Here is a 24886-nt window from a genome sequence, read left to right as displayed (position 1 = left end):
TCCTAAAAAAATTGATTTGATATACGAGAACATCATCGTTTGTTGGTCTATTTTTTAATATACATAATATATGTTTATGATAAGAATTATTGTGTTCATCTTCAAGTTTTCTTATTATCTTTAGCCCCTACTTTGCAATCTTAACTGCGCCTTGATTGAAAAATTATTTGTCCGTGGGGATTTATTGTGCAGTGGTGCGGCTAAATTCATGCAATATTCTAGGAGATTTGACGTACTTATGTGTTGTTTACTATTATGTCACATCACTGGTTTGTATATATTGTCCATTCAATTAACAGAATTATTGTTCTTTTTGAAAGGACGCTTTCAATGGTGGACATGATGTGGTCGCTACCTCTCTTTATACAGCTAGATTCAACCAACAATACCATGGATTAGGAAACACTATTTACAGGTGTTTTTTAATTTTTATCTCCTGAAAATTTTGATTTGATATACAAGAACATAATAGTTTTTTGGTCTATTTTTTAATATACATAATATGTGTTTATGATAAGAATTATTGTGTTCATCTTCAAATTTTCTTATTATCTTTAGCCCCTACTTTGCAATCCTAACTGCGCCCTTCTTATTATCTTTAGCCCCTACTTTGCAATCCTGACTGCGTCCTGATTGGAAAATCATTTGTCCGTGGGGATTTATTGTGCAGTGGTGTGGCTAAATTCATTCAATACTCTTGGAGATTTGATGTACTTATGTGTTGTTTACTATTTTGTCACATCACTGGTTTGTCTTGTCCATTCAATTAATAGAACTATTGTTCTTATTTGCAAAGACACTTTCGATGGTGGACGTGATGTGGTCGCTACCTCTCTTTATATAGCCAGGTTCATCCAAAAATGTCATGGATCGGAAAACTCTATTTATAAGTGATTTTTATTAAGATGTGGTGTGGCTAAATTCAATCAATATTCTCGAAGATTTGATGTACTTATGTGTTGTTTACTATTATGTCACATCAGTGATTTGTATTGTCCATTCAATTAATAAAACTATTGTTCTTATTTGAAAAGACGCTTTCAATGGTGGACGTGATGTGGTCGCTACTTCTCTTTATACAGCCAGGTTCATTCAACAATACCATGGATTAGGAAACTCTATTTACAGGTGATTTTTAATTCTTATCTCCTAAAAATTTTGATTTGATATACGATAACATCATCGTTTTTTGGTCTATTTTTTAATATGCATAATATATTTAGCTTTATGATAAGAATTATTGTGCTCATTTTCAAAAAAAATTATATTATTTTTAGCCCTTACTTTATAATCCTGACTGGCACTGATTAAAAAATCATTGGTTTGTGGGAATTTATTGTGATGTAGTGTGGCTAAATTCATTAATTCAATATTCTCAGTGATTTGACATACTTATGTGTTGTTTACTATTATGTCACATCACTGGTTTGTATTGTCCATTCAATTAATAAAACTATTGTTCTTATTTGAAAAGACGCTTTCAATGATGGACGTGATGTGGTCGCTAGCTCTCTGTACACAGCCAGGTTCATCCAACAATTCCATGGATCAGGAAACTTTATTTACAGGTGATTTTTAATTTTTATCTCCTGAAAATTTTGATTTGATATACGAGAAAATCATCGTTTTTTGGTCTATTTTTTAATATATGTAATATATGTTTATGATAAGAATTATTGTGTTCAACTTCAAATTTTCTTATTATCTTTAGCCTCTACTTTGCAATCCTGACTACGCCATGATTGGAAAATCATTTGTCCGTGGGGATTTATTGTGCATTGGTGTGGCTAAATTTGATCATTCAATACTCTTGGAAATTTGACTTACTTATGTGTTGTTTATTATTATGTCATATCAATGGTTTGTACTGTCCATTCAATTAATAGAAATATTGTTCTTATTTGTTAAGACGCTTTTTCACGGTGGATGTGATGTGGTCGTTACCTCTCTTTATATAGTCAAGTTAATCCAATAATGTCATGGATCGAAAAACTCTATTTACAAGTGATTTTTAATTTTTATCTGTTAAAAAATTTGATTTTATATACGTAATATATCTAATTTTATGATAAGAATTATTATGTTCTTCTTTAAATTTTTTATTTTTAACCCTTACTTTACAATTTTGACTGCACCCTGAATGAAAATTCATGAATAAAAAATTTTTTGTTGGTGCGAATTTATTGTGATGTGGTGTGGCTAAATTCATTCAATACTATCGAAAATTTCAGCCACTTACTTCTTGTTTACTGTTATGTCACATCAGTTGTTTGTATTGTCCATGCAATGATGTGTGACTACCTCTCTGTATATAGGTTCATCCAACAATGCCATGAATCATAACCCTCTCTCTCTCTCACACACACACACACGCACGCACGCAGTACGTCTCTCTCTCTCTCTCTAAAATGGCCTGTACAGCTTCACTGGTTCCCCAACGTTGTCCCAACATTCCTCTCCATGCATCCAAGATACCAGAATCAAGTATGTCCATTCCAGCAAATTACGCCTACAGGCCCACTCCCGCTTCTCCTCCTCCGTTAGATTGAAGAACTCGCTACACGCGTCCATCATCCCTTTCATCAGCCTCTCCCCCACACCATGATTGATCACCTGACAACCCATCAGATCAATCTTACTCAATTCACAACCACATAATATAACAAAAAATTTTGAAATTGTGTGATTGGATTGTTCGTGAAAATATATATATATATATAGTACCATGTAGAAGCCCCACTCACAGGCTTTGCCCAAGTCTTGGACTATTTTGGATCGTTGATCAGGATCACTAGAGGTGAGTAAGGAAAAATCAATGATGGGGATTGAATCTCCAGGCTCTGAACCAACAGGTTCATTGGGATCTGTGGTGTACCTCAAGCTTTTTGTGCATCCACATTTTCACTCTGTCAACAAACCCATGGGTTTCGGTACAAAACCTGATGGAATATTGATACTTGAACACATACATAATAAATTATCTAATTAATTATTTTTTAATTAATTATTTATATTAATTAAAAATAAGTAAATTTGGCCTATAAGAGGCATTCACATATCATTAAAAAAACAAAAGAGGCTAAATTCATTCTTGTTACCAAATTATTTGACCTACAAAATTCAATATTCAAATTATAAAATTTTTTGATGATGGCATCACTGCTCACATTTAATCAGCCTATCAATTTAAATTTTCATGATAACTAGGAATAATACAATTAAGTCAAATCAAAAATTTATTTGTCGTTGTCGGTGTCTGTGTACCTTATCAATTTATATTAATTCCATCCACAATTTTTTCTCTTCATGTGGTTGAGTTATTTCTTTTCATCTTTTCCGGTACCGAATGTTATTCTCCTAGTAAAAAATTACAAAAAGACGACAAAGTAAGGTGGTAGGTGGTGACAAATTGTTACATAATTTTGGACCACTTAATTTAATCTAGATGTTTGAATTTTAATTTTGATTAGACTTAATCATCATCTGATTTGATCAGGTTTGAGAAAGTCAAACAATATCCCAGATTTACTCTTTTCTTGTTTTCATATACGAAAATTGAATTATTATTATTATTGAAAAAAAGAAGAAGCATAATTGGCCATTGTGGGGATACGCATAGTCACATAGTAAATATCCGAGTATTATAAACTGAGATATAGAACTGATACATATATATTAAATTATAGGCTTGACTACAGCAGCTATAATTAAGGTGCAATATAGTATATCATTATTACATTAACATAAACTTTCTTCATTTATTGGTTAAGAGAAAATTAAATAAGGTCTCAAAACAAATCAAAGTTGACTTTTAAACTCCTTGGTGCTTTCATGGTGTTGTCTTCCCAAATCATCTTGCTGAATGAATAACGATCACTCGGACTCGGACTCGGACTCCTCCGTTTGTTTCTCCTTAAAATATTTTTTTAGGGTAATTTTTTTTTTTTTTCCTAGATAAAATACTTTTTTATTTTTATTTTTTCGGTACTTGACAAAGATCTACTATTGAGATTGAGTCAAACGGGCAAAACATGTAAAATAATTTGTCAAAAATTGATGAATAAACTATTTTTACTAAATTTTAATATTTTTTTCTTCATAAATATTTTACGGCAATCAAAGATCAAAAAATAAAAAAATAATTTTCAAAAAATATCTTACATCCCAACAAACAGAGCCTCAATGCATCCAACTTTTCAAATACTACACTTTCACTTGTCACCACATTACTCACTCCACTTGTGAGATTCTTTTCATATCTAATAATGACGGTAGTTTTGGACAATACTTATTGGAGTAGCACAAAAATCCAATCCTCATTTATAGTGTTAGTCACTTGGGTCCCCCTCTATCGAAGAAGTCATTTCATCTTGTTATGTGTCTCAAAATTATAGTTGTTTCACGTTTATTATAATCTTTTAAAAAATTAAAAAATTATTATTATTATATTTATTCTCTTTCTCCTCCCTCTTCTTTCATATCTTTATCATTCTATCCCCATTCTCTAACCATGACCATCTTCACTTCCTACACTCCACCCTCTAACCATGGCCTTCACCCCTCCCCTCTCAACCTTCTACCACTATCCCCTCTCTACCAACCACCATATTTATAGATGTATATATCTTGGTAAGGTTGTGTACTGAAACACATGTATAAATTAATCTAATTTGAATAAAACCAATATATTCAAGCAAATATATTCGTGAATCAAAACATATATATAAAATCATACATTGTTCTTCTCTATTAAAAATTTTTTAATTTTTTTTTTCAATTAGTTTTCATCACGTTTGATTTATTTTGAGGGCTGATTAATATTCAATAAACGAAACAGACTATTTAAAAGAATTGACAAATACCGCCTTAATTAATTTTTAATGATTGTCAACTATACCTTCAAACATCGACGTTTTAAGACTCATGATAACTGGGAATCTGGATTCTACTCTTACACACACCAATAGTACATATATATATATATAAGGTACTTTGGGACTTTTGTATATATATAAATATACGTGTATTAATAATTACATGGTGTAACAATAAAAATTTGAATCTGAATTTTTAAACAACATATTGTACGTGCAAATTATGTCTCCTATCTTTTCCGGCTAAAGCTACTCTCTTTTGAAAGGGTTATCAATAGAAGAGTATTTATCATTTTCAGATCCTCCTATAATTTCGAGAGCCTAGGTAGCCTTTTACATAGAGGTATATTGACTACTACTAATTAAGTTTATTATTTTAATGCAGTGAGCTTTCCTTGGAGTACTCTAAGAGAACCCGAAAAGTGGCGGTTGAATTAGTTATAGGGATATCGGAGAGCTTAGGTCTAGAAGAAAGCTACATACACAAAGCCTTAGATATGGACTCAGGCTTACAGATTTTTGTGGCGAATCTGTACCCGCCTTGTCCACAGCCTAAACATGCCATGGGCATCCCTCCTTACTCCGATCATGGCGTCTTAACCCTCCTCATACAGAACGAAATCGAAGGCCTACAAGTCCAGCATAATGGCAAGTGGGTCAATGTCAATCCCCTTCCCAACTCCTTTCTCGTTAACACTGCGCATCACCTTGAGGTGCAACATTGTTTATTTTTTAAAATGTTAGTATTAAAATTACATCTTCTCTAATAGTTTAAATGTTTTCGATACAGATATTGAGCAATGGTAAGTACAAGAGTGTTCTGCATAGAGCAGTTGTAAACAACAAAGCTACCCGAATCTCCCTCGCCATGGGCCATGGACCGTCGCTCGATACAGTTGTGGGTCCAACAATGGAATTAGTGAACAGTGAAACTCATCCAGCTGCATGTATTCCGATGAAGTATAAAGACTATTTAGAGATGGAGCAGGTGGGTCCGGCAATGGAAATAATGGACAGTGAAAATCGTCTAGATGCATGCATTCCGATAAAGTATAAAGACTATCTAGAGATGAAGCAAAACAACCAGCTTGATGCCAAGTACGGCTTGGAAAGTGTTTAAATTGTGTAATTAAGCAATTAAACCACTTGCATTGCATGCATATCTGTGTACACATATTTTCAATAAAGCTGCATGTACTCTCATAAAAAAAAAATGTAGAAGGAATAAATGTAATTTTCCATTTTCATGAGCTTCATTATGCGAGCTGGTTTTTTATTTATTTATTTATTTGTTTAACTTAATTTTCATTTTCATGACCTTCACTATGATGGATGATCCATGCTCTGTTATCCGAGCTGGGTCATCTCCAACGGCCACTTGGTTTGAAAGGCTGGGCCCTGGATAGTCTTTTCTTCGAGCTTAGGCTCTTCTTCTGTAAAATATTTTCTCATGGGCTTCACTCAACTGCTTTTAGTGATTAGCCCATTTTCTTCTAGCCTGATTGCCTTACCTTTAAAAAAAAAAAACACAAAACTTGGCTTAGATGGTTGTAGCAATGTAGCCTCCAACGGTCTATTTTTTATTCTTGGGTGGGCATGTTGTAGATTGGGCTTCTGGGTCAAGCTAATCCTTGGGCTTGTAATGTATTTGGTTAGCATTGGGGTAACTCTTCTCTTGTATATTGTTGGTTCATATATATATATATATATATGAACCAATTTACCTTTCAAAACTCAATCAACATTAGTTTTTACAATTTGAATCCCGCACACACTACTTGTAATATATTTTTTATGTTGCATTTAGAGCATCCAATCAGTGCTTTGAATTTGGAATTGGAGAAATTTTAATTATATTCAAAGTTTTAATTAAATTTTTTTCAATTCCAAATTCACATCATTAATTCGGTGCTCGCAAACATAAGCTTATCAATTTTCAGGGGCGGGTTACTGGGTTTCACTGTATCAATCCAAGATTGTTAATTCTCAAGGCTAATGCTTAAAGACATCATCTAAAAACTCAATTGATTTTGAAAAACTAAAACCATCTCAAGACACAAATCACAATACTTGTGCAAGTATGCTAACTAAACATGTTTTTAATTGATGTGATTTCTAGTCCCACCTCAATTTTGCTTAAATATGTTAAGCGATGTTTTTAATCCCATATCGGTTTTGAGTTAAAAAGAATTATGTGTATACTAACTCCACGTAAAAATAGAGGCCTAACAAATTAATAATTATACCTTTTTCGACCTTTTTAACTAGCTAGTTTCATTTGGGATGAGATTATATGTGGTTCAAAAATTTGGGATGAGATTATATGTGGTTCAAAAAGCATTAGTCTAGTCACGTCAATTTGTTGACGTCCCTAATTATGTAACATTTTGTATCACAAAAATATTATTCTTGTTACCAAATAATTTGACCTACAAAATTCAATATTCAAATTATAAAATTTATTGATGATGCGTATCACCGCTCACATTTTATCGGCCTATCAATTTAAATTTTCATGATAATTAGGAGCAATACAATTAAGTCAAATCAAAAATTAATTTGTCCTTGTCGGTGTCCGTACATTAATTCCATCCACAATCTTTTCTCTTCATATGGTTGAGCTATTTCTTTCCATCTTTCATCGTACCGAATGTCATTCTCCTAGCACAAAATTACAAAAAGATGAGAAAGTGAAGTGGTAGGTGGTGACAAATTGTTAGATAATTTTGGGCCACTTCATTTAATTTAAATGTTTTAATTTTAATTTATTATAAAATATTTTACATTCAAACAATCGAGTGCCAATGGCTCCAACTTTCCAAATACTACACACTCCACTTGTCACCACAGTACTCACTCCATTTGTGAGATTCTTTTTCATATCTAATAATGACAGTAGTTTTGGACAATACTTCTCAGAGTTGCACAAAAATCCAATCCTCATTTATAGTATTATTCACTTGGTCCCCCTTGCATCGAAGAAATCATTTCATCTTGTTATGTGTCTCAAAATTATAGCTGTTTCACCTTTATTATAACCTTTTAAAAAATAAATAAAAAAAAATTATTATTATTATATTTATTCTCTTTCTCCTCTCTCTTCTTTCATATCTCTATCATTCTATTTTTTTCACCTTTTACATCCCATCCTCTAACCATAACCATCTTCACCTCTTACACTCCACCCTCTAACCATGGCCTTCACCCCGCCCCTTTCAACCTTCTACCACTATTCCCTTTCTACCAACCATCATATTTATAACCGTATATATCATGGTAAGGCTGTGTACTTAAACACATATGTATAAATCTAATTTAAACAAAATCAATATAGTCAAGTAAATATACTCATGAATCACAACATATATATAAAATCATATATTGTTTTTCTTTGTTAAAAATCTTTTAATTTTTTTTCAATTAGGTTTCATCACGTTTGATTTATTTTGAGGGCTGATTAATATTCTATATATATATATAGGTACTATAGGCACTTTTGTATATATATAAATATACGTGTATTAATAATTACATGGTGTAACAATAAAAATTTGAATCTGAATTTTTAAACAACATAAGAGTACACGGTTTGAAGAATATTTATCGAACACATGAACAATGAATTGTCTAAATAAATAATTTTTAATTATTTATTTATATTAATTAAAAATAAATAAAAATTTTATTTCTTTATTTATTATATAATTGGTCAATTAAAAAAGTAAGTTTAACAATTCACTGTAAATATTCGGTACAAGAATCATTTTTCTTCCTAATTATTTATATATATGGATGATTATATTCTAACCCATTTATTAACCTGATACTCCATATTAGAGTACACGGTTTGAAGAATAAGTAAAGATTTTATTTTATTTTTTTTAAGGCAAGATGTATTAGAAGTTAAAATAGTAGATGTATAGAGTCGAAACCTAATACTCCAAGAATTATGTGAGACATTAATTCACTTGATAATCGAGACATCTAAATGAGTGAAGATGAAATATTACTACCTTATTGTTTTTGTGAATAAGTTGGAAATTTAAATACACATAAGAGTATACTTCAAGATTCATTTAAGACATTAACTCAGAATTATTGAGATATATGCAATGAGTAAAGATGAAATATACCATCTTAATAAGTATTATTAAGATGAAATATACCATCTTAATGAGTATTATTAAAATAGTATATGTATAGAGTCAAAACCTGATACTCCAAGAATTACGTGAGACACTAATTTACTGGATAATCGAAACATCTAAATGAGTGAAGATGAAATATTACTACCTTATTATTTTTGTGAATAAGTTGGAAATTTAAATACACATAAGAGTATACTTCAAGATTCATCTGAGACACTAACTCAGAATTATTGAGATATATGCAATGAGTAAAGATGAAATATACCATCTTAATGACTATTATTTTTGTAAATAAGTTGCAAATTTAAATACACTGCCATACGACACATTGAAGGAAAATGATAAACATCATCAAAGAACTTTCATAATGTTTATCACCAAAAACGTGGCACCATCTCTGTTTGCCACTTCTTCTTTTTTATTTATTTCCTTCTTTTTATTTAGGCTAATTGTTTTTCTGATATTAATGAAAAAAAAAACTAGTTTCATTCCCTATGCTTCAAATTTGATTAAAAAAAAATCACTAAATTAAACAGTGTTATGAAAAAAATAATACTGATAATATTATGATGAAAAAAAAAAAAATGTATTGAATCATTCTTTGTCCATTTTTTTAATCAGTTTTAAAATTTTACTTTTTAGAATACATTCGATTTTGGACTATGAAAAAAGATGAGAATTTGGCCCATAAGAGGCATTCACATATCATTAAAAAAAATAAATAAATAAATAAAAAGGGGCTAAAATCATTCTTGTTACCAAATAATTTGACCTACAAAATTCAATATTCAAATTATAAAATTTATTGATGATGCGTATCACTGCTCACATTTAATCAGCCTATCAATTTAAATTTTCTTGATAATTAAGAGCAATACAATTAAGTCAAATCAAAAATTCATTTGTCCTTGTTTGTGTCCGTACATTAATTCCATCCACAATCTTTTCTCTTCACGTGGTTGAGCTATTTCTTTCCATCTTTCATCGTATCGAATGTCATTCTCCTAGCACAAGATTACAAAACGGCGAGAAAGTGAAAAGATAGGTGGTGACAAATTGTTAGATAATTTTAGACCGCTTCATTTAATCTAAATGTTTGAATTTTAATTTTTTATAAAATATTTTACATTCAATCTCAATTGCTCCAACTTTCCAAACACTAAACACTCCACTTGTCACCACAGTACTCACTCCATTTGTGAGATTCTTTTTCATATCTCAAAATGACAATAGTTTTGGACAATACTTCTCACAGTTGCACAAAAATTCAATCCCCATTTATAGTATTATTCACTTGGTACCCCTCGAAGAAGTCATTTCATCTTGTTATGTGTCTCAAAATTATAACTGTTTCACCTTTATTGTAATCTTTTAAAAAATAAAAAAATTATTATTATTATATTTATTCTCTTTCTCCCCTCTCTGCTTTCATATCTCTATCATTCTAATTTTTTCCACCTCTTACACCCCATCCTTTAACCATGACCATATTCACCTCTTACACCCCACCCTCTAACCATGGCCTTCACCCCTCCCCTCTCAACCTTCTACCACTAACCCCTCTCTACCAACCATCATATTTAAGGCTTTGTAATTAAACACATATGTATAAATCTAATTTGAACAAAACCAATATAGTCAAGCAAATATACTCGTGAATTAAAACATATATATATAATCATACATTGTTCTTCTTTGTTAAAAATCTTTTAATTATTTTTTAATTAGTTTTCATCACGTTTGATTTATTTTGAGGGTTGATTAATATTCTATAAACAAAACAGATTATTTAGAAGAATTGACAAATACCGCCTTAATTAGTTTTAAATGATTATCAACTATACCTTCAAACATCAACATTGTAAGACACATAATAAGTGGGAATTTGGATTCTACTCTTACACACACCTACAGTACCTATATATATACGTATATATAAGGTACTATAGGACTTTTGTATATATATATATATATACGTGCATTAATAATTACATGGTGTAACAATAAAAATTTGAATCTGAATTTTTAAACAACATATTGTATGTGCAAGTTATGTCTCCAATCTTTTCCGGCTACAGCTGCTCTCTTTTTAAAGGGTTATCAATAGAAGAGCATTTATCATTTTCAGATCCTGTAATTTCGAGAGCCTAGGTAGCCCTTTACATAGGGGTTTGTATATATATATTGACTTCTACTAATTAAGTTTATTATTTTAATGCAGTGAGCTTTCCTTGGAGTACTCTACAAAAGAACCCGAAAAGTGGCATTTGAATTAGTTAAAGGGATATCAGAGAGCTTAGGTCTAGAAGAAAGCTACATACACAAAGCCTTGGATATGGAGTTAGGCAAACAGATTTTCGTGGCGAATCTGTACCCGCCTTGTCCACAACCTGAACATGCCATGGGCATCCCTACTTACTCCGATCATGGTGTCTTAACCCTCCTCATACAGAACGAAATCGGAGGCCTAAAAGTCCAGCATAATGGCAAGTGGGTCAATGTCAATCCCCTTCCCAACTCCTTTCTCGTTAACACCGCGAATCACCTTGAGGTGCAACATCCTTTATTTTTTAAAATGTTAGTATTAAAATTACATCCACTCTAATAGCTTAAATGTTTTCGATACAGATATTGAGCAATGGTAAGTATAAAAGTGTTCTGCATAGAGCAGTTGTGAACAACAAAGCTACTCGAATCTCCCTCGCCATGGGCCATGGACCGTTGCTCGATGCAATTTTGGGTCCGACAATGGAATTAGTGAACAGTGAAACTCATCCAGCTGCATGTATTCCGATGAAGTATAAAGATTATCTAGAGATGAAGCAAAACAACCAGCTTGATGCCAAGTACGGCTTGGAAAGTGTTTAAATTGTGTAATTAAGCAATTAAGCCACTTGCATTGCATGCATATCTGTGTACACATATTTTCAATAAAGTTGCATTTACTCTCATAAAAAGAAAAATGTAGAAGGAATAAATGTAATTTTCCATTTTCATGACCTTCACTATGCGAGCTGATTATTTATTTATTTATTTATTTGTTTAACTTAAATTCATTTTCATGACCTTCACTATGATGGATGATCCATGCTCTGTTATCCGAGTTGGGTCCTCTCCAACGGCCACTTGGTTTGAAAGGTTGGGCCCTGGATAGTCTTTTCTTCGAGCTTAGGCTCTTCTTCTATAAAATATTTTCTCATGGGCTTCACTCAACTGCTGTTACTGATCAGCCCATTTTCTTCTGGCCTGATTGCCTAACCTTTAAAAAAAAAAACACAAAACTTGGCTTAGATGGTTGTAGCAATGTAGTCTCCAACGGTCTAGTTTTTATTCTTGGGTGGGCATGTTGTAGATTGGGCTTCTGGGTCAAGCTAATCCTTGGGCTTGTAATGTATTTGGTTAGCATTGGGGTAACTCTTCTCGTGTATATTGTTGGTTCATATATATATATATATATAACTTGAAATTTACCTTTCAAAACTCAATTAACATTAGTTTTTACAATTTGAATCCCGCACACACTACTTGTAATATATTTTTATGTTGCATTTAGAGCATCTAATCAGTGCTTTGAATTTGGAATTGGAGAAATTTTAATTATATTCAAAGTTTTAATCAAATTTTTTTCAGTTCCAAATTCACATTATTAATTCTGTGCTCGCAAACATAAGCTTATCAATTTTCAGGGGCAGGTTACTGGGTTTCACTGCATCAATCCAAGATTGTTATTTCTCAAGGCTAATGCTTAAAGACAACATCATCTAAAAACTCAATTGATTTTGAAAAACTAAAACTATCTCAAGACACACAAATCACAATACTTGTGCAAGTATGCTAACTAAACATGTTTTTAATTGATGTGATTTTTAGTCCCACCTCAATTTTGCTTAAATATGTTAAACGATGTTTTTAATCTCATATTGGTTTTGAGTTAAAAAGGATTATGTATATACTAACTCCTTATAAAAATAGAGGCCTGACAAATTAATAACTATACTTTTTGGGACTTTTTTAACTAGCTAGTTACATTTGGGATGAGATCGTATGTGGTTCAAAAATTTGGGATGAGATTATATGTGGTTCAAAAAGCATTAGTCTAGTCACATCAATTTGTTGACGTCCCTAATTATGTAACATTTTGTATCACAAAAATGTCAGACTTGGCTCCAAGATATGGACCAGCGACGGGAATTGAGCTGGGCGTGCATCTCATTTTTCATCCTTGGTCATGTTTTTTACTTCCATTCCCGCCCTATATTAGTTTAATTTTCAACTCCTGCCCCTGCCCCGCCTTGCTACATTAACCCTCGTCCCTGCCCCACATAACATTTTTAAAATTTTAATTCAGCTTCAACAAAATCAACACAACCATAATATTTTCCAACCTAACAATTTAATAAAGTTTCAGTCGCCTTCAACACAACTATAACAATTTAAAACATGTATTATATATATAGTCATGTAATTTAGTAATATTTTATAATATGTAAGGGCATTTTTGTAAAAGTGAACTATAAACCGGTAGGGTCGGGATGGGCCGGGCCGGGCGGGACTATCATCCTCCCGGCCTACCTAGTTGCCGAGATTTCAAATACAATCCCCATCCCCTTCCTATTTACATAAACAAATCTCCAAACTTGTTATAATCGGGACCGGACCCGACCCATATGGGTTTTTTTTGCCATCCCTAGATATGGTTACTAGTGATTTTGCATCTGCCAACTTCCTTTTTTTGGATCATATTTAAATATTTGGTAAGCAAGCCTTGTTTGGAACTTTAAGCATAATGTATCCATTTGCTTGTAAATCAGCCTAATAGCTTTGCTATTATAAGGTCACCACCACAAATTTTCTATTGCTTTTTGGTGAAAACAGATAAGGTCCCCACAAAATTTCCAAACTCCTCCTAAACCTGATACATAATTAGATGGAGTACAATTATTATTATATATATATATATATATATATTGTCAAAGTTATTGTAGTTTAATGGTGTTTTTCTGCGTTTTAAAATAAAATACCGAGGGTTCAAGTTTTTAAAGAGGCAAAATAAATTTGTGAAATTATGAGTGCATTTCTTACAAATGAAAAAAAAAAATAATTAAACATTTTTCGCAAGAGTTGGATATTCCGAACTTAATAATGGTGTAAAATAAAAACTAAAGGAAATTGTAAAATTTGTTGTTTTTTTATTTATAGTTATGAAAATCAATCCCATAACACTAATATTTTAATTGCAATAAAAAATGCATTGCGTTTAAACATTTTACAGGTTGATGATTGGCCATCATGCTTAAAAGAGATGGTTATTTTAAAGAATTCTTGATACGGTTGTCATCCACAATTCATTTTTCTTTTAGATTTGGGTTTTTTTATAAAATATATGTGAATATTGTACAAAACGTAACAAACGTTGGTAAATATATTTTCCTCCTTGTTTTTTGTTTTTTTTTTTTTTTTTTTTGGGCAAAAGGCTAATATGCCAATCAAATGAATTGGATTAGTGTTCTTTCAACAATTTTCAATTTTTTTTTTTTTTTTATATTTCTAATTATTAAATGAACAAGTTTACGATTTTAATGATTTAAATTTTTTTGCTTATATATTTATTTTGTAAAAATAGAATTTAAATGTTGAATTTGTTTAAATTAGATTTTTTCTCCTTTTTTTTTTTTTTTGCCTGTCTAAATTAGATTTAGTTAGCTAGTTATCTATATATGTACATTGAATAATGTGGATAAAACATTCCAACCATAATTCTAAAATACGAGCTCGCCTAAATATGAGAATAATCGTGCTATACAAATAATGTGAAAGTGTTTTTGCTTTTGTCTTTTTTTAAATTAAAAAAAAAAAAAATGTGAATGATGGAGTAGTGATACATGATTTAACCTATTCAACAGAAGGGGGTAGTAAATCCAAAGAGAGAGACAGTGTCCGATAGGAACTCACATACAATAGTGTCAAATGCCTTGGTTAAGTCCACCTTAATAGTAACACGAGAAAATAAAATTGTTATCAGAAAACAATCTTTATCTAAAAACAAAAATATTTTTATACTTTAATTTTCATAAAACAATTTTAAAAAAGTTGAACAATTTTCAATTCTCAATCTTTTTTAGAAAAAAAAATTATTTTCATAATTATAAACGAAACGAACCCTATCCATGTGAAGGTTCTTATGCCAAAAACAGTCTATGAATAAATGAATTCTGGCGAGGGTCTAGAGTGGAGGGAAAAGCGAGCTTTGAGCTTGTTCGCTATACGCTGGGCAATGCATTTATGACTTGGGGGTCATTCAGTGATGAGGATTTGGAGCCTCGGAAACCAGTGCAAAAAAAAAAATCTCCTTGAGCATCTTAATTAAAATTTAGGGTATTTTAATAATTACACAATTATAAATATAGGGCATTTCGGTAAATGAATACGAAAAAAATTACTAGTAATATGGAAATAATTAAGCCAAATCATTTGTCGGTGAGGGTCATGTCCTGTAAATTCATTCAACATCGTCGGAGATTTGACATACTTAAATATTGTTTATTATTATGTCACGTTAGTTTTGTATTGTCCCTTCAATTAAGAGAATTATTGTTTTTATTTGCAAAGAGGCTTTCGTGTGATGTTATTATTATTATGTCACATTAGTTTTGTATTGTCCCTTCAATTAAGAGAACTATTGTTCTTATTTGCCAAAGATGCTTTCCATGATGAGTGTGATGTGATCGCTCCCTCTCTTGATATAGTTAGGTTCATCCAAACAATGCCATAGAATCATAAACCTCTCTCTCTCTCTCTCTCTCTCCCTCACACACACACACACACACGCAGTACGTCTCTCTCTCTCTCTAAAATGGCCAGTACAGCTTCACTGGTTCCTCAACGTTCTCCCAAAACTCCTGTACATGCATCCAAGATACCATGCATCAAATCACTGGTAGAATCAGGTGGACTCATGTCCATTCCACCAAATTACGCTTACACCACAGACCCCAACGTTGGTTCAGAGCCTGAAGATTCAATCCCCATCATTGATTTTTCCTTACTCACCTCTAGTGATCCTGATCAACGGTCCAAAATAGTCCAAGACCTGGGCAAAGCCTGTGAAGAGTGGGGCTTCTTCATGGTACGAGTAGTAGTATTTTCACGAACAATCACACAATTTCAGTTTTTTTAAGGTCCATTTTTATTATGTGGTTGGGAATTGAGTAAGTTTGATCTGATGGGTTGTCAGGTGATCAATCATGGTGTGGGTGAGAGGCTGATGAAAGGGATGATGGACGCGTGTAACGAGTTCTTCAATCTGACGGAGGAGGAGAAGCGGGAGTTCCAAGGGAAGCACGTGTTGGATCCTATCCGGGTTGGGACGAGCTTCAACGCCATGGTGGATAAGGTCTTCTTTTGGAGAGATTACCTCAAGTTTTTTGTGCATCCACATTTTCACTCTCTCCACAAACCCCTGGGTTTCAGGTACAAAATCCTGATTATATACATGGATAATTAGTAGTATATTCTAACCCATTTATCAAGCGGGTTAGAATAGTAATTATCTAAAGTATTGGCGTATTAGTATAGAAAATGAGTTAATTTTTGCGTGGTCTATGGCCATGTTGATGAAATTGGGTTCATTTATTTTATTAAATTGATTAAAAACATTAGACTACTGGGCTCCAGAAATTAGTCTAAACAGCATTAGTGTATCACGCAGTACTAGTATAAAAAATGAGTGAAGTTGAAATATATTAACTTATTATTTTTGTGAATAAATTTAAAATTTAAATACAAACACCAAATCAAAATTTCACGGTGATTACTAGCATACGATTAAGTCAAATAAAGAATTCATTTGTTCCCGTCGGTGTACATTAATGCTATCCACGTCATCTCGTCTTCATCCAATCTTTTCTCTTGTACATTGAACTAATTCTTTCAATCTTTAATAGCACAAAATGTCATATTCCTACCACAAAATAACAAAAAGACCAGAAAGTAAAGCGGCAAGTCCTTTTCCAATTTTCCAAATAGCCACCACCGCCACAGTACTCACTCCACGTGTCAGATTCTAGTCATATCTCATCTTGACAATAGTTTTGGACAATGCCAAATGGAGTTGCGCAAAACGTCTAACCTCATTTATAGTATTACTTGTACTATTGATATAGTTTTACTTGTGCTATTGAAAATTATTATCACTCCTGTTATAAATTTATTTTTCGTTTTTTACTCGTGTTATATTTGGTGTACTAGAGTAAAATAAAATTGAATGTAAATTTTAATTATTTTTTTATTTGGTATATAATATAAAGTGGGTAAAATGATCAATTCATTCCACAACTAAACTTATAGAATGATCATTTCATTTCCAAGTAATTTTTTTTAAAAAAAATTACTCAAAAAACTCTCATATTTCAAGTCCAAAAACCACCACTAACTTCTATTACAACCACCTCCACTTTTCACCACCACCACCGCCGCCGCCACCTTCTACCACTACTACACCCTTCCACGACCACCACGACCATCGACTTTCACCATCGTCCACCGCTTTCCACCATTACCACTGCCATCGCCTTTTATCACTGATACCGTCTTCCTTTGCAGCAACCACCGCCACTGCCACCACCATCGCCTTTCATCACCTTTCACCACCTTCCACCACCACCACCTTTCACCATAACCACCGCTACCTTCTACCTTCCACTACCGCCACCACCTTCCACTACCGCCACCGCCTTTCACCACCGCTATCGCCTTCCATCGCTACCACCTTCTATCACCACCACCGCCGCCACTGCCTTTCAACACCGCTACCGCCTTTTGCCACCACTTTTTACCACCACCAGTGCCACTGCCTTCCACCACTGCCACAAACCCAGATCACGAATATACATTGTCTCACGAATATACATTGTCTTTACAGCATAAGAGAATGCAACAACCACATACCCAAATCCGTCTACATCTGGGGAAGAACGTCATCTGAGACTTCCTTTCCCTGACCTGAAAAGATGTGTATGAAATAGGAATGAGTAACCATAATCCTTAATATCTCCGTGAATCCAAACAAAGAACAAATATATGAAAAAGGTGTCATGCAGGTTTGGGAACATAATATCATGTGAGATAATAAAATAAAGTGCAATGCAATGCCAATACCAATGCCAAAGACACTTCCCACTATCCTGAAACCTCACCCAATCACTAAAAAGTTAATGTAATCTGGTCCGAGGCAGGCCTCCTCGGTACCACGAGAAGATAATTGGTCATCTATCCCTGACATAAGGCTACCTCTTCCCGTCATTTGGGGCCTAGTGACACAACCACACGCAAGATATTTTCCTACACCTTCTCTAGATTTCATTAACTACACGGACACAAGGCTTCCCCTTACCATCCGGCTTCCACACCATCATTTTCAAATCCTTTTCTCAACAATCATCTAATGAGATGTCTCCACTTTCCTTTCCAACCCAAATTCATCCCCAGATCATTCGAGATGAATGCGCATTTATAATAATACAATGTACAACTTTGTATCATTTTCAGCCTAAGTACAATAAATTAGGCATACTATTCACTAACATTAAGCATGTTATCACATTTAACATCTAACATTTAAAAGAAAAACTCAAGTGTAAACATGGTATAATACATGATTAAGAAGGATTAAATTCACACGAAACAAATGTTGTGAACCTTAGAACAACAACCCATACCTCAATTGGAATGAAAATCCCAAATACCACCAAAATGAAATCGCTCAAAAAATTTTCATCCGCAAAAACAGATTTTTCAACTTGACACCTTCATCTTTGAAAATTTATAAAAATTTCAATTCTCATCCAAATTGATGAATCCAAAGTCAATTTAAAGTTTAAATACTATAATTTGAAAATATCAATTTAGTTTAACAAAATCCTTTCCCCATCAAAATAGTTTTGACACAAAACTTCGAATCCAATTCTGCCTAGAAAACAGATTTTCAGCCTGTAGCTTTCAACTTTGAAAATTCATAGAAAATTCAATTCTCACCCAAATTAACTGAATCCAAAGGCAATTGAAAGTTTAAAGACCTAAGTTTGAAAATATAAATTTACTTTACCAAAATATCTCACCATTTGAAGCAGTTTTGATGAGAAAACTCGGAGAAATTCTGCCACCAAAACAGAATTTCTAGCAAGGCAACTCTAATTTCAGAAATTCATAGTAAATTCATTTTTCAGCCAAATTGTGTGAAAGCAATTCTCAATGAAAGATTTTAACTATATTATCATAATATCAACTCATCCCTAAAAGATAAATTTCAAATTTACATGAATTTTGGGTAGAACATCAGCATGTAATTGCTGTCAAAAATTTTCAGCATGCACAAAAGTTCAATTCAGTTTTCAAGCAATTAACAACTCAATTAAAGAGATAAAAGTCACCAAATGTAAAGGTTGTGAGGTTTCCGACAATCCTACCTCAAAAGGAGCTTTGGACCTTGCTAGAATACCCAAAAGCCATACCAAGGAAGGATTAAAGCCACAAAAATTGGAGAGAAATAAATATCACTCTTCCTTTAAAATACAACCTCAACCCTCTTCCTTCAAAATAGTTTTTGACAACCCAACAATGAGAAAATGTTTACAATCTTTACACTAAAAGGAAGATCATCATCTTGGGATTAACTTCCTTTCACAAGGCAACACCAAACTCCTACCACAAGGACTTCAAATTAGCATATATAGAAGATGACTATGAAGAACAATAAAAGGCCGAAAATCTGCAGAATATATTTCTGTATCTACTTTCCTCACACAATTGTTGCATGATGTAAAATGTATAAAGTGCAACCACCTATACCCCAAGGTGTCAATCCCACAAATGGTCAAAGTGTGACCACAACAAATGACTAAAAAGCCTTTCAAACTTTGTCAAATACCAAGTTTACCATTTGTGTAATAAAAGTCAATAATACCTCTCATGAAATAATCAAATGACATCCCACATAATTAATTAAAAATAAAGGAAATAATACTAAGTCTCAACAATAAAATAAAAATATGTAAATGTGGAATATCCAGAAAATGGTAAAAGTGCAAAACATCACATTAGCGGTGTCCCAAATTTGGGCCTTGACCTCCTTGTCGTCGATATCCATGCCCTGCGCTTGAAATTCCACTCCAATCGTGGCTTTGGAGTGTATGTTGAACTCATTTTGAGCGTAACGTGACAAGAGATTCAACTTTCTCACTGCTGAATCTCTTATTATCACTATATTGAACAAGGTACTCGTCTCTTTCTTCATTTAAATCTATATATATGTGTGTGTGTGTGTGTGTGTGTGTGTGTGTGTATAGATAGATAATTGTGGAGATTAGACAGCGATGCACGACGTTGCAAGGAAAGAAGAAGGTGAAGGCGTCACCGTCGGGGATCTGATACCAGAGGCCCGAGGTGGCGATGGGGTTAGAGAAGAGATGTCGTTCGACCACAACCTCTAGGTTTGGTAGTGGTGGTTGATTGTGGTTGAGAAAGAGGGAAATTTTAGCTGTCGACTATGGGGGTTAGGGATGGTGGTGGTATTAGTGTCGGTGTGGGGGGTGGCGGTGGCCTTGTCGATTGTGGTTTTGACGATGTTGATGTCGATTTGGGTTTGCTTGTAGGAATGGTTGTTTCATATAAAACCTAGTCGGAATCATTCTTAGTCGTTATCATCTTTAGAGTAGTTCCGTCGCTGCCGTTACCATTGCCATCGTTGCTGGAAAGCTACCGAGCCTATATGCGTTGTGTGTGTATATATATATATATATATATGCACACATATATTTTATAGAGGGAAATTATTGGGGGCAATGTTGTCTTTTTTAGTTTGTTGATATTTTTGCCTAAAATAAATTTAAAAAATAAGGGTAGATTTGTCTTTTCGCATGTTTTTAATGGTGTTAGTAACAAGAAAGTAAAATTAGACCTAAGTGATAGTAATTTTCGAAAATTGTTTCAGAGTGATATTTGACTAAACCTGAGGGGGTGTTAGTGAAATTAACCCAAAATATAAATATACGGGGTTAAGTGTAAAAAACCCCTAAACTATAGATATAGTGCAGAAAAGTCTATGTGTGGTATAAAACCCCCTTTATATTATCAATTTGGTGCAAATACCCCCTAATCGCATAAAAAGACTATAATACCCTTTTATCAATAAAATAAAATAATATTAAAAAAAATAATGTAAGGTAAAATTACTATTTTAGATTATTCCCAAACTCTCTCTCTACCATGGGGTCTCTTCCACTCATGCAAAACCCTAATTTTGGGAATACTAAACTTGTCCGCCTCTTCCACCCCTGTAAAACCCTAATTTTCTTTACCAGCACCACATTCTCCTCCACCCCCCTCCATCAAAACCCTAATTTCCTAATCCAACAGAATCAAGGTCAATTCCTCCACCTTCTTCTTCACCAAGGTCAGAGAATTTGATCCCAAGCTCCACCTCCCTCACTTCCCCTTCTACGACACCATCATCGTTGATCTTCACCGACACCGATGCTGACATCGAGAAAAGTCCCTTATTGTTCGGATTCTACTAATGTCCTCAACACCATTGGGGCTTTGTTGTTCGGCAGCGACGCTTTCACTATCGTGACTATGTACTTGTTTTGGTCCCTCTTCGCTCCCAATCGCTTCGAGTTTCGTGATTCTAATGAGAAGTTTGATGATGGCGACAATGACAATTACGATGTCAAGCCGAAGATGGGTTACGCCGATCATGGGTCACTATAGATTGGAGCTTGCCGGACTGAACACACTGCTGCTAGGGGTAATCGAGATGTTGAAGCTTTAGGTTCGCCAAATTGTAACATCGTTGCTACTCTGGGCTTCTTCGGCTTGTTTCTGCTCGGAACTTTGCTGGATTAAATGGAAGCTCCTTGGAGCTTCGTTGGAATTGATCTCTTAAAGAGCTTTTATGGACTCTCCGTTGATGAAACCTCGCATCGTCTCCATATTCCTCCACTAACTCTTGCAAATATTGGTGAATGCAAATCTAACATATGTGTGTGTGTGTTGTGAAAGAAGAAGTGGTGGCTGTGGGTGGTGGTGGCGGCATAAATGTTATATTTTTGTATTCTTTTTTTTTTTATTATATTGTGAGAAAGGCAAAATGGGAAAAAGGGCAAAATTGGAATTTGCTATTTACTTTTTTAAATTGGGGGCTATTTGCACACCTTTTTTAAAAAATAGGGGGTGTTTTGCACATTTTTATAAAGGATGGACAAATTGTGCACCAAACTTGGGGTTTTCTGCACTTAACCCTAAATATACGTGTATTAATAATTACATGGTGTAATAATAAAAAATTTAATATGCTTTTTTAAACAACATATTGTGCAATTTATGTCTCCTATCTTTTCCGGCCAACATTCTATATTGCTAAATGGGAAAAAACAACTGCTCTTTTGAAAGGGATTCACATTTTGTTATCACTTACAAATTAACTTGGATTCATACAAGAGCATTTCTACATTTATCATTTTCAGTTCCCGTTCAAGAGCCTCGTGCATTGAAGTAGTCATTTACATAGAGCTTTGTATATATTGACTAAGTTTATTATTTTAATGCAGTGAGCATTCCTTGGAGTACTCTAAGAGAACCCGAAAAGTGGCAATTGAATTAGTTAAAGGGATATCGGAGAGCTTAGGTTTAGAAGAGAGCTACATACACAAAGCCTTGGATCTAGACTCAGGCTTACAGATTTTCGTGGCGAACCTGTACCCGCCATGTCCACAGCCTGAACATGCCATGGGCATCCCTCCTCACTCTGATCATGGCGTTTTAACCCTCCTCACACAGAATGAAATCGGAGGACTACAAGTCCAGCATAATGGCAAGTGGGTCAATGTCGATCCCCTTCCCAACTCCTTTCTCGTTAACACCGCAGATCACCTAGAGGTGAGACATGGTTTATTTTTTAAAATGTTAGTTTTAAAGTTATATCCATCTAATAGCTTAAACGTTTTCGTGACAGATATTGAGCAATGGTAAGTACAAGAGCGTTCTGCATCGAGCTGTTGTGAACAACAAAGCTACTCGAATCTCCCTCGCTATGGCCCATGGACCATCGCTCGATGCAGTTGTGGGTCCGGCAATGGAATTAGTGAACAGTGAAACTCGTCCGGCTGCATATATTCCAATGAAGTATAAAGACTATATGGAGATGCAGCAAAGCAACCGGCTTGATGCCAAGTCTAGCTTGGATCGTGCTCGTGTTCAAATTGTGTAATTAAGCAATTAAACCACTTGCATTGCATGCATATCTGTGTACGCATATTTTCAAAAAAGTTGTACTCTCGTAAAAAGAAAAATGTAGAAGGAATAAATGTAATTTTCCATTTTCACGACCTTCGTTATGCGAGTGGTTATTTATTTATTTATTTGTTTAACTTAATTTTCATTTTCATGACCTTCATTATGATGATCCATGCTTTGTTATCCGAGTTGGGTCATTTGCAACGGCCACTTGGTTTCGGTTGGGCCCTGGATAGTCTTTTCTTCGAGCTTAGGGTCTTCTTCTGTAAAGGTTTGTTTGGGCCTAGGCCCTTGTTTTAGTAAAATCTTTTCTCTTGGGCTTCACTCACTGCTCTAAGTGATTAGCCCATTTTCTTCTGGCATATTGCCTTGTGCTTAATTGTTTCATATCTATATACTTTGCTTAACCTTTTTTTTTTTTTAATTAATTTGAATCCCGTACATACTAGTAATATATTTTTTATGTTGAATTTAGAGCATCCAATCGCTGGTTTGGATTTAAAATTGGAGAAAGTTTTATTCAAAATTATAACTATTTTTTTTTTTTTTTTTTCAGTTGCAAATCCAAATCATTAATTTGGTAAGCTTATCAATTTTCAGGGACGGGTTACTGGGTTTCACTGTATGAATCCAAGATTGTTAATTCTCAAGGCTAATGCTTAAAGACAACATCTAAAAACTTACCTTTCAAAAAAAAAATTCTAAAAAACTCAATATATTGATTTTGAAAAACTAAAACTATCTCAAGACACAAATCACAATACTTGTGCAAGTATCCTAACTAAACATGTGTTTTAATTGATGTGATTTTAAGTCCCACCTCACTTTTGCTTAAATATGTTAAACATGTTTTTGGTCACACATCTGTTTTTAGTTAAAAAGGAATATTTATATACCAACTGCCTATAAAAATAGACGCCTAACAAATTACTAATAATTATACCTTTTTCTACATTTTGGATAGCTAATTACATTTGGGATGAGATTATATGTACTAGTAGTTCAAAAAGGATCAGTCTAGTCACATCATTTTTTTGGTGTTCATAATTATGTAACATTTTTGTATCACTGATTGGAACACCACAAACACAATGAACAGAGTTATGGACACCAAAAAAGCCTTTTTTGGATCATTTTTTAATATTAGGTAAGCAAAGTCTTGTTTGGAGCCTTTACCCAATGATGTAATCCATTTGATTGTAAATCAGCCTAATTGCTTTGCTTTTGGAGGAAACTTATTACAAGGTCACCACAAATTTTCCATTGCTTTTTGGTGAAAACTGGTAAGGTCACCACAAATTTTCCAAACTCCTCCAAAATCTGATACATAATTAGATGAAGTACGATTATATATTTATATATATATTATCAAAGTTATTATAGTCTAATGGTGATTTCTCCGGTTTCAAAATAAAACGTTATGGGTTCAAGATTTCAAAAAAACAAAATGAATTTGTGAAATTGTGAGTGCATTTTTTACAAATAAATAAAAATAATTAATTAAACATTTTTGGTGAGAGTTGGATATTCCGAACTTAATAATGATGTAACATAAAAACTAAAGGAAATTATAAA

The 24886-nt window shown here is 33.3% G+C and overlaps 3 protein-coding genes across 3 annotated transcripts; all 3 read left to right on the top strand.

Annotated features, from left to right (window-relative positions):
• Positions 1–2818: 2818 nt before the first annotated feature.
• LOC132295841 (2-oxoglutarate-dependent dioxygenase 19-like) lies at positions 2819–6091 on the top strand. Its single transcript, XM_059794115.1, has 3 exons — positions 2819–2871; positions 5260–5587; positions 5665–6091. Exons 1-3 carry the CDS (start codon positions 2819–2821, stop codon positions 5992–5994), a joined length of 711 nt encoding a protein of 236 aa, XP_059650098.1. The 3' UTR covers positions 5995–6091.
• A 5161-nt stretch (positions 6092–11252) lies between these two features.
• LOC132286149 (probable 2-oxoglutarate-dependent dioxygenase SLC1) lies at positions 11253–11991 on the top strand. The gene is made up of 2 exons (XM_059788419.1): positions 11253–11573; positions 11651–11991. Exons 1-2 carry the CDS (start codon positions 11358–11360, stop codon positions 11888–11890), a joined length of 456 nt encoding a protein of 151 aa, XP_059644402.1. The 5' UTR covers positions 11253–11357; the 3' UTR covers positions 11891–11991.
• Positions 11992–15778: 3787 nt separating this feature from the next.
• Positions 15779–23456, top strand: LOC132294244 (2-oxoglutarate-dependent dioxygenase 19-like). The gene is made up of 4 exons (XM_059792025.1): positions 15779–16148; positions 16257–16492; positions 22627–22954; positions 23031–23456. Exons 1-4 carry the CDS (start codon positions 15876–15878, stop codon positions 23283–23285), a joined length of 1092 nt encoding a protein of 363 aa, XP_059648008.1. The 5' UTR covers positions 15779–15875; the 3' UTR covers positions 23286–23456.
• Positions 23457–24886: the final 1430 nt, after the last annotated feature.

The sequence above is a fragment of the Cornus florida genome, unplaced genomic scaffold (genome assembly GCF_030987335.1).
Source record: "Cornus florida cultivar Cherokee Brave unplaced genomic scaffold, ASM3098733v1 CherokeeBrave_3.0.0_Hap2_Chr02, whole genome shotgun sequence".
NCBI classification, from domain to species: Eukaryota; Viridiplantae; Streptophyta; class Magnoliopsida; order Cornales; family Cornaceae; genus Cornus; species Cornus florida.
Note: the sequence above shows the minus strand (reverse complement) of the source record. Positions and strands in the feature narration are given on the sequence as shown.

Excerpts from the sequence above, each read along its gene's own strand:
- LOC132286149 (XM_059788419.1), top strand. The coding sequence starts at position 11,358 with ATGGAGTTAGGCAAACAGATTTTCGTGGCGAATCTGTACCCGCCTTGT. Across the intron at positions 11,574-11,650 it reads ACACCGCGAATCACCTTGAG|ATATTGAGCAATGGTAAGTA; the intron begins GTGCAACATCCT and ends TTTTCGATACAG.
- LOC132294244 (XM_059792025.1), top strand. The coding sequence starts at position 15,876 with ATGGCCAGTACAGCTTCACTGGTTCCTCAACGTTCTCCCAAAACTCCT. Across the intron at positions 16,149-16,256 it reads AAGAGTGGGGCTTCTTCATG|GTGATCAATCATGGTGTGGG; the intron begins GTACGAGTAGTA and ends ATGGGTTGTCAG. Across the intron at positions 22,955-23,030 it reads ACACCGCAGATCACCTAGAG|ATATTGAGCAATGGTAAGTA; the intron begins GTGAGACATGGT and ends TTTTCGTGACAG.
- LOC132295841 (XM_059794115.1), top strand. The coding sequence starts at position 2,819 with ATGGGGATTGAATCTCCAGGCTCTGAACCAACAGGTTCATTGGGATCT. Across the intron at positions 2,872-5,259 it reads GGTTCATTGGGATCTGTGGT|TGAGCTTTCCTTGGAGTACT; the intron begins GTACCTCAAGCT and ends ATTTTAATGCAG. Across the intron at positions 5,588-5,664 it reads ACACTGCGCATCACCTTGAG|ATATTGAGCAATGGTAAGTA; the intron begins GTGCAACATTGT and ends TTTTCGATACAG.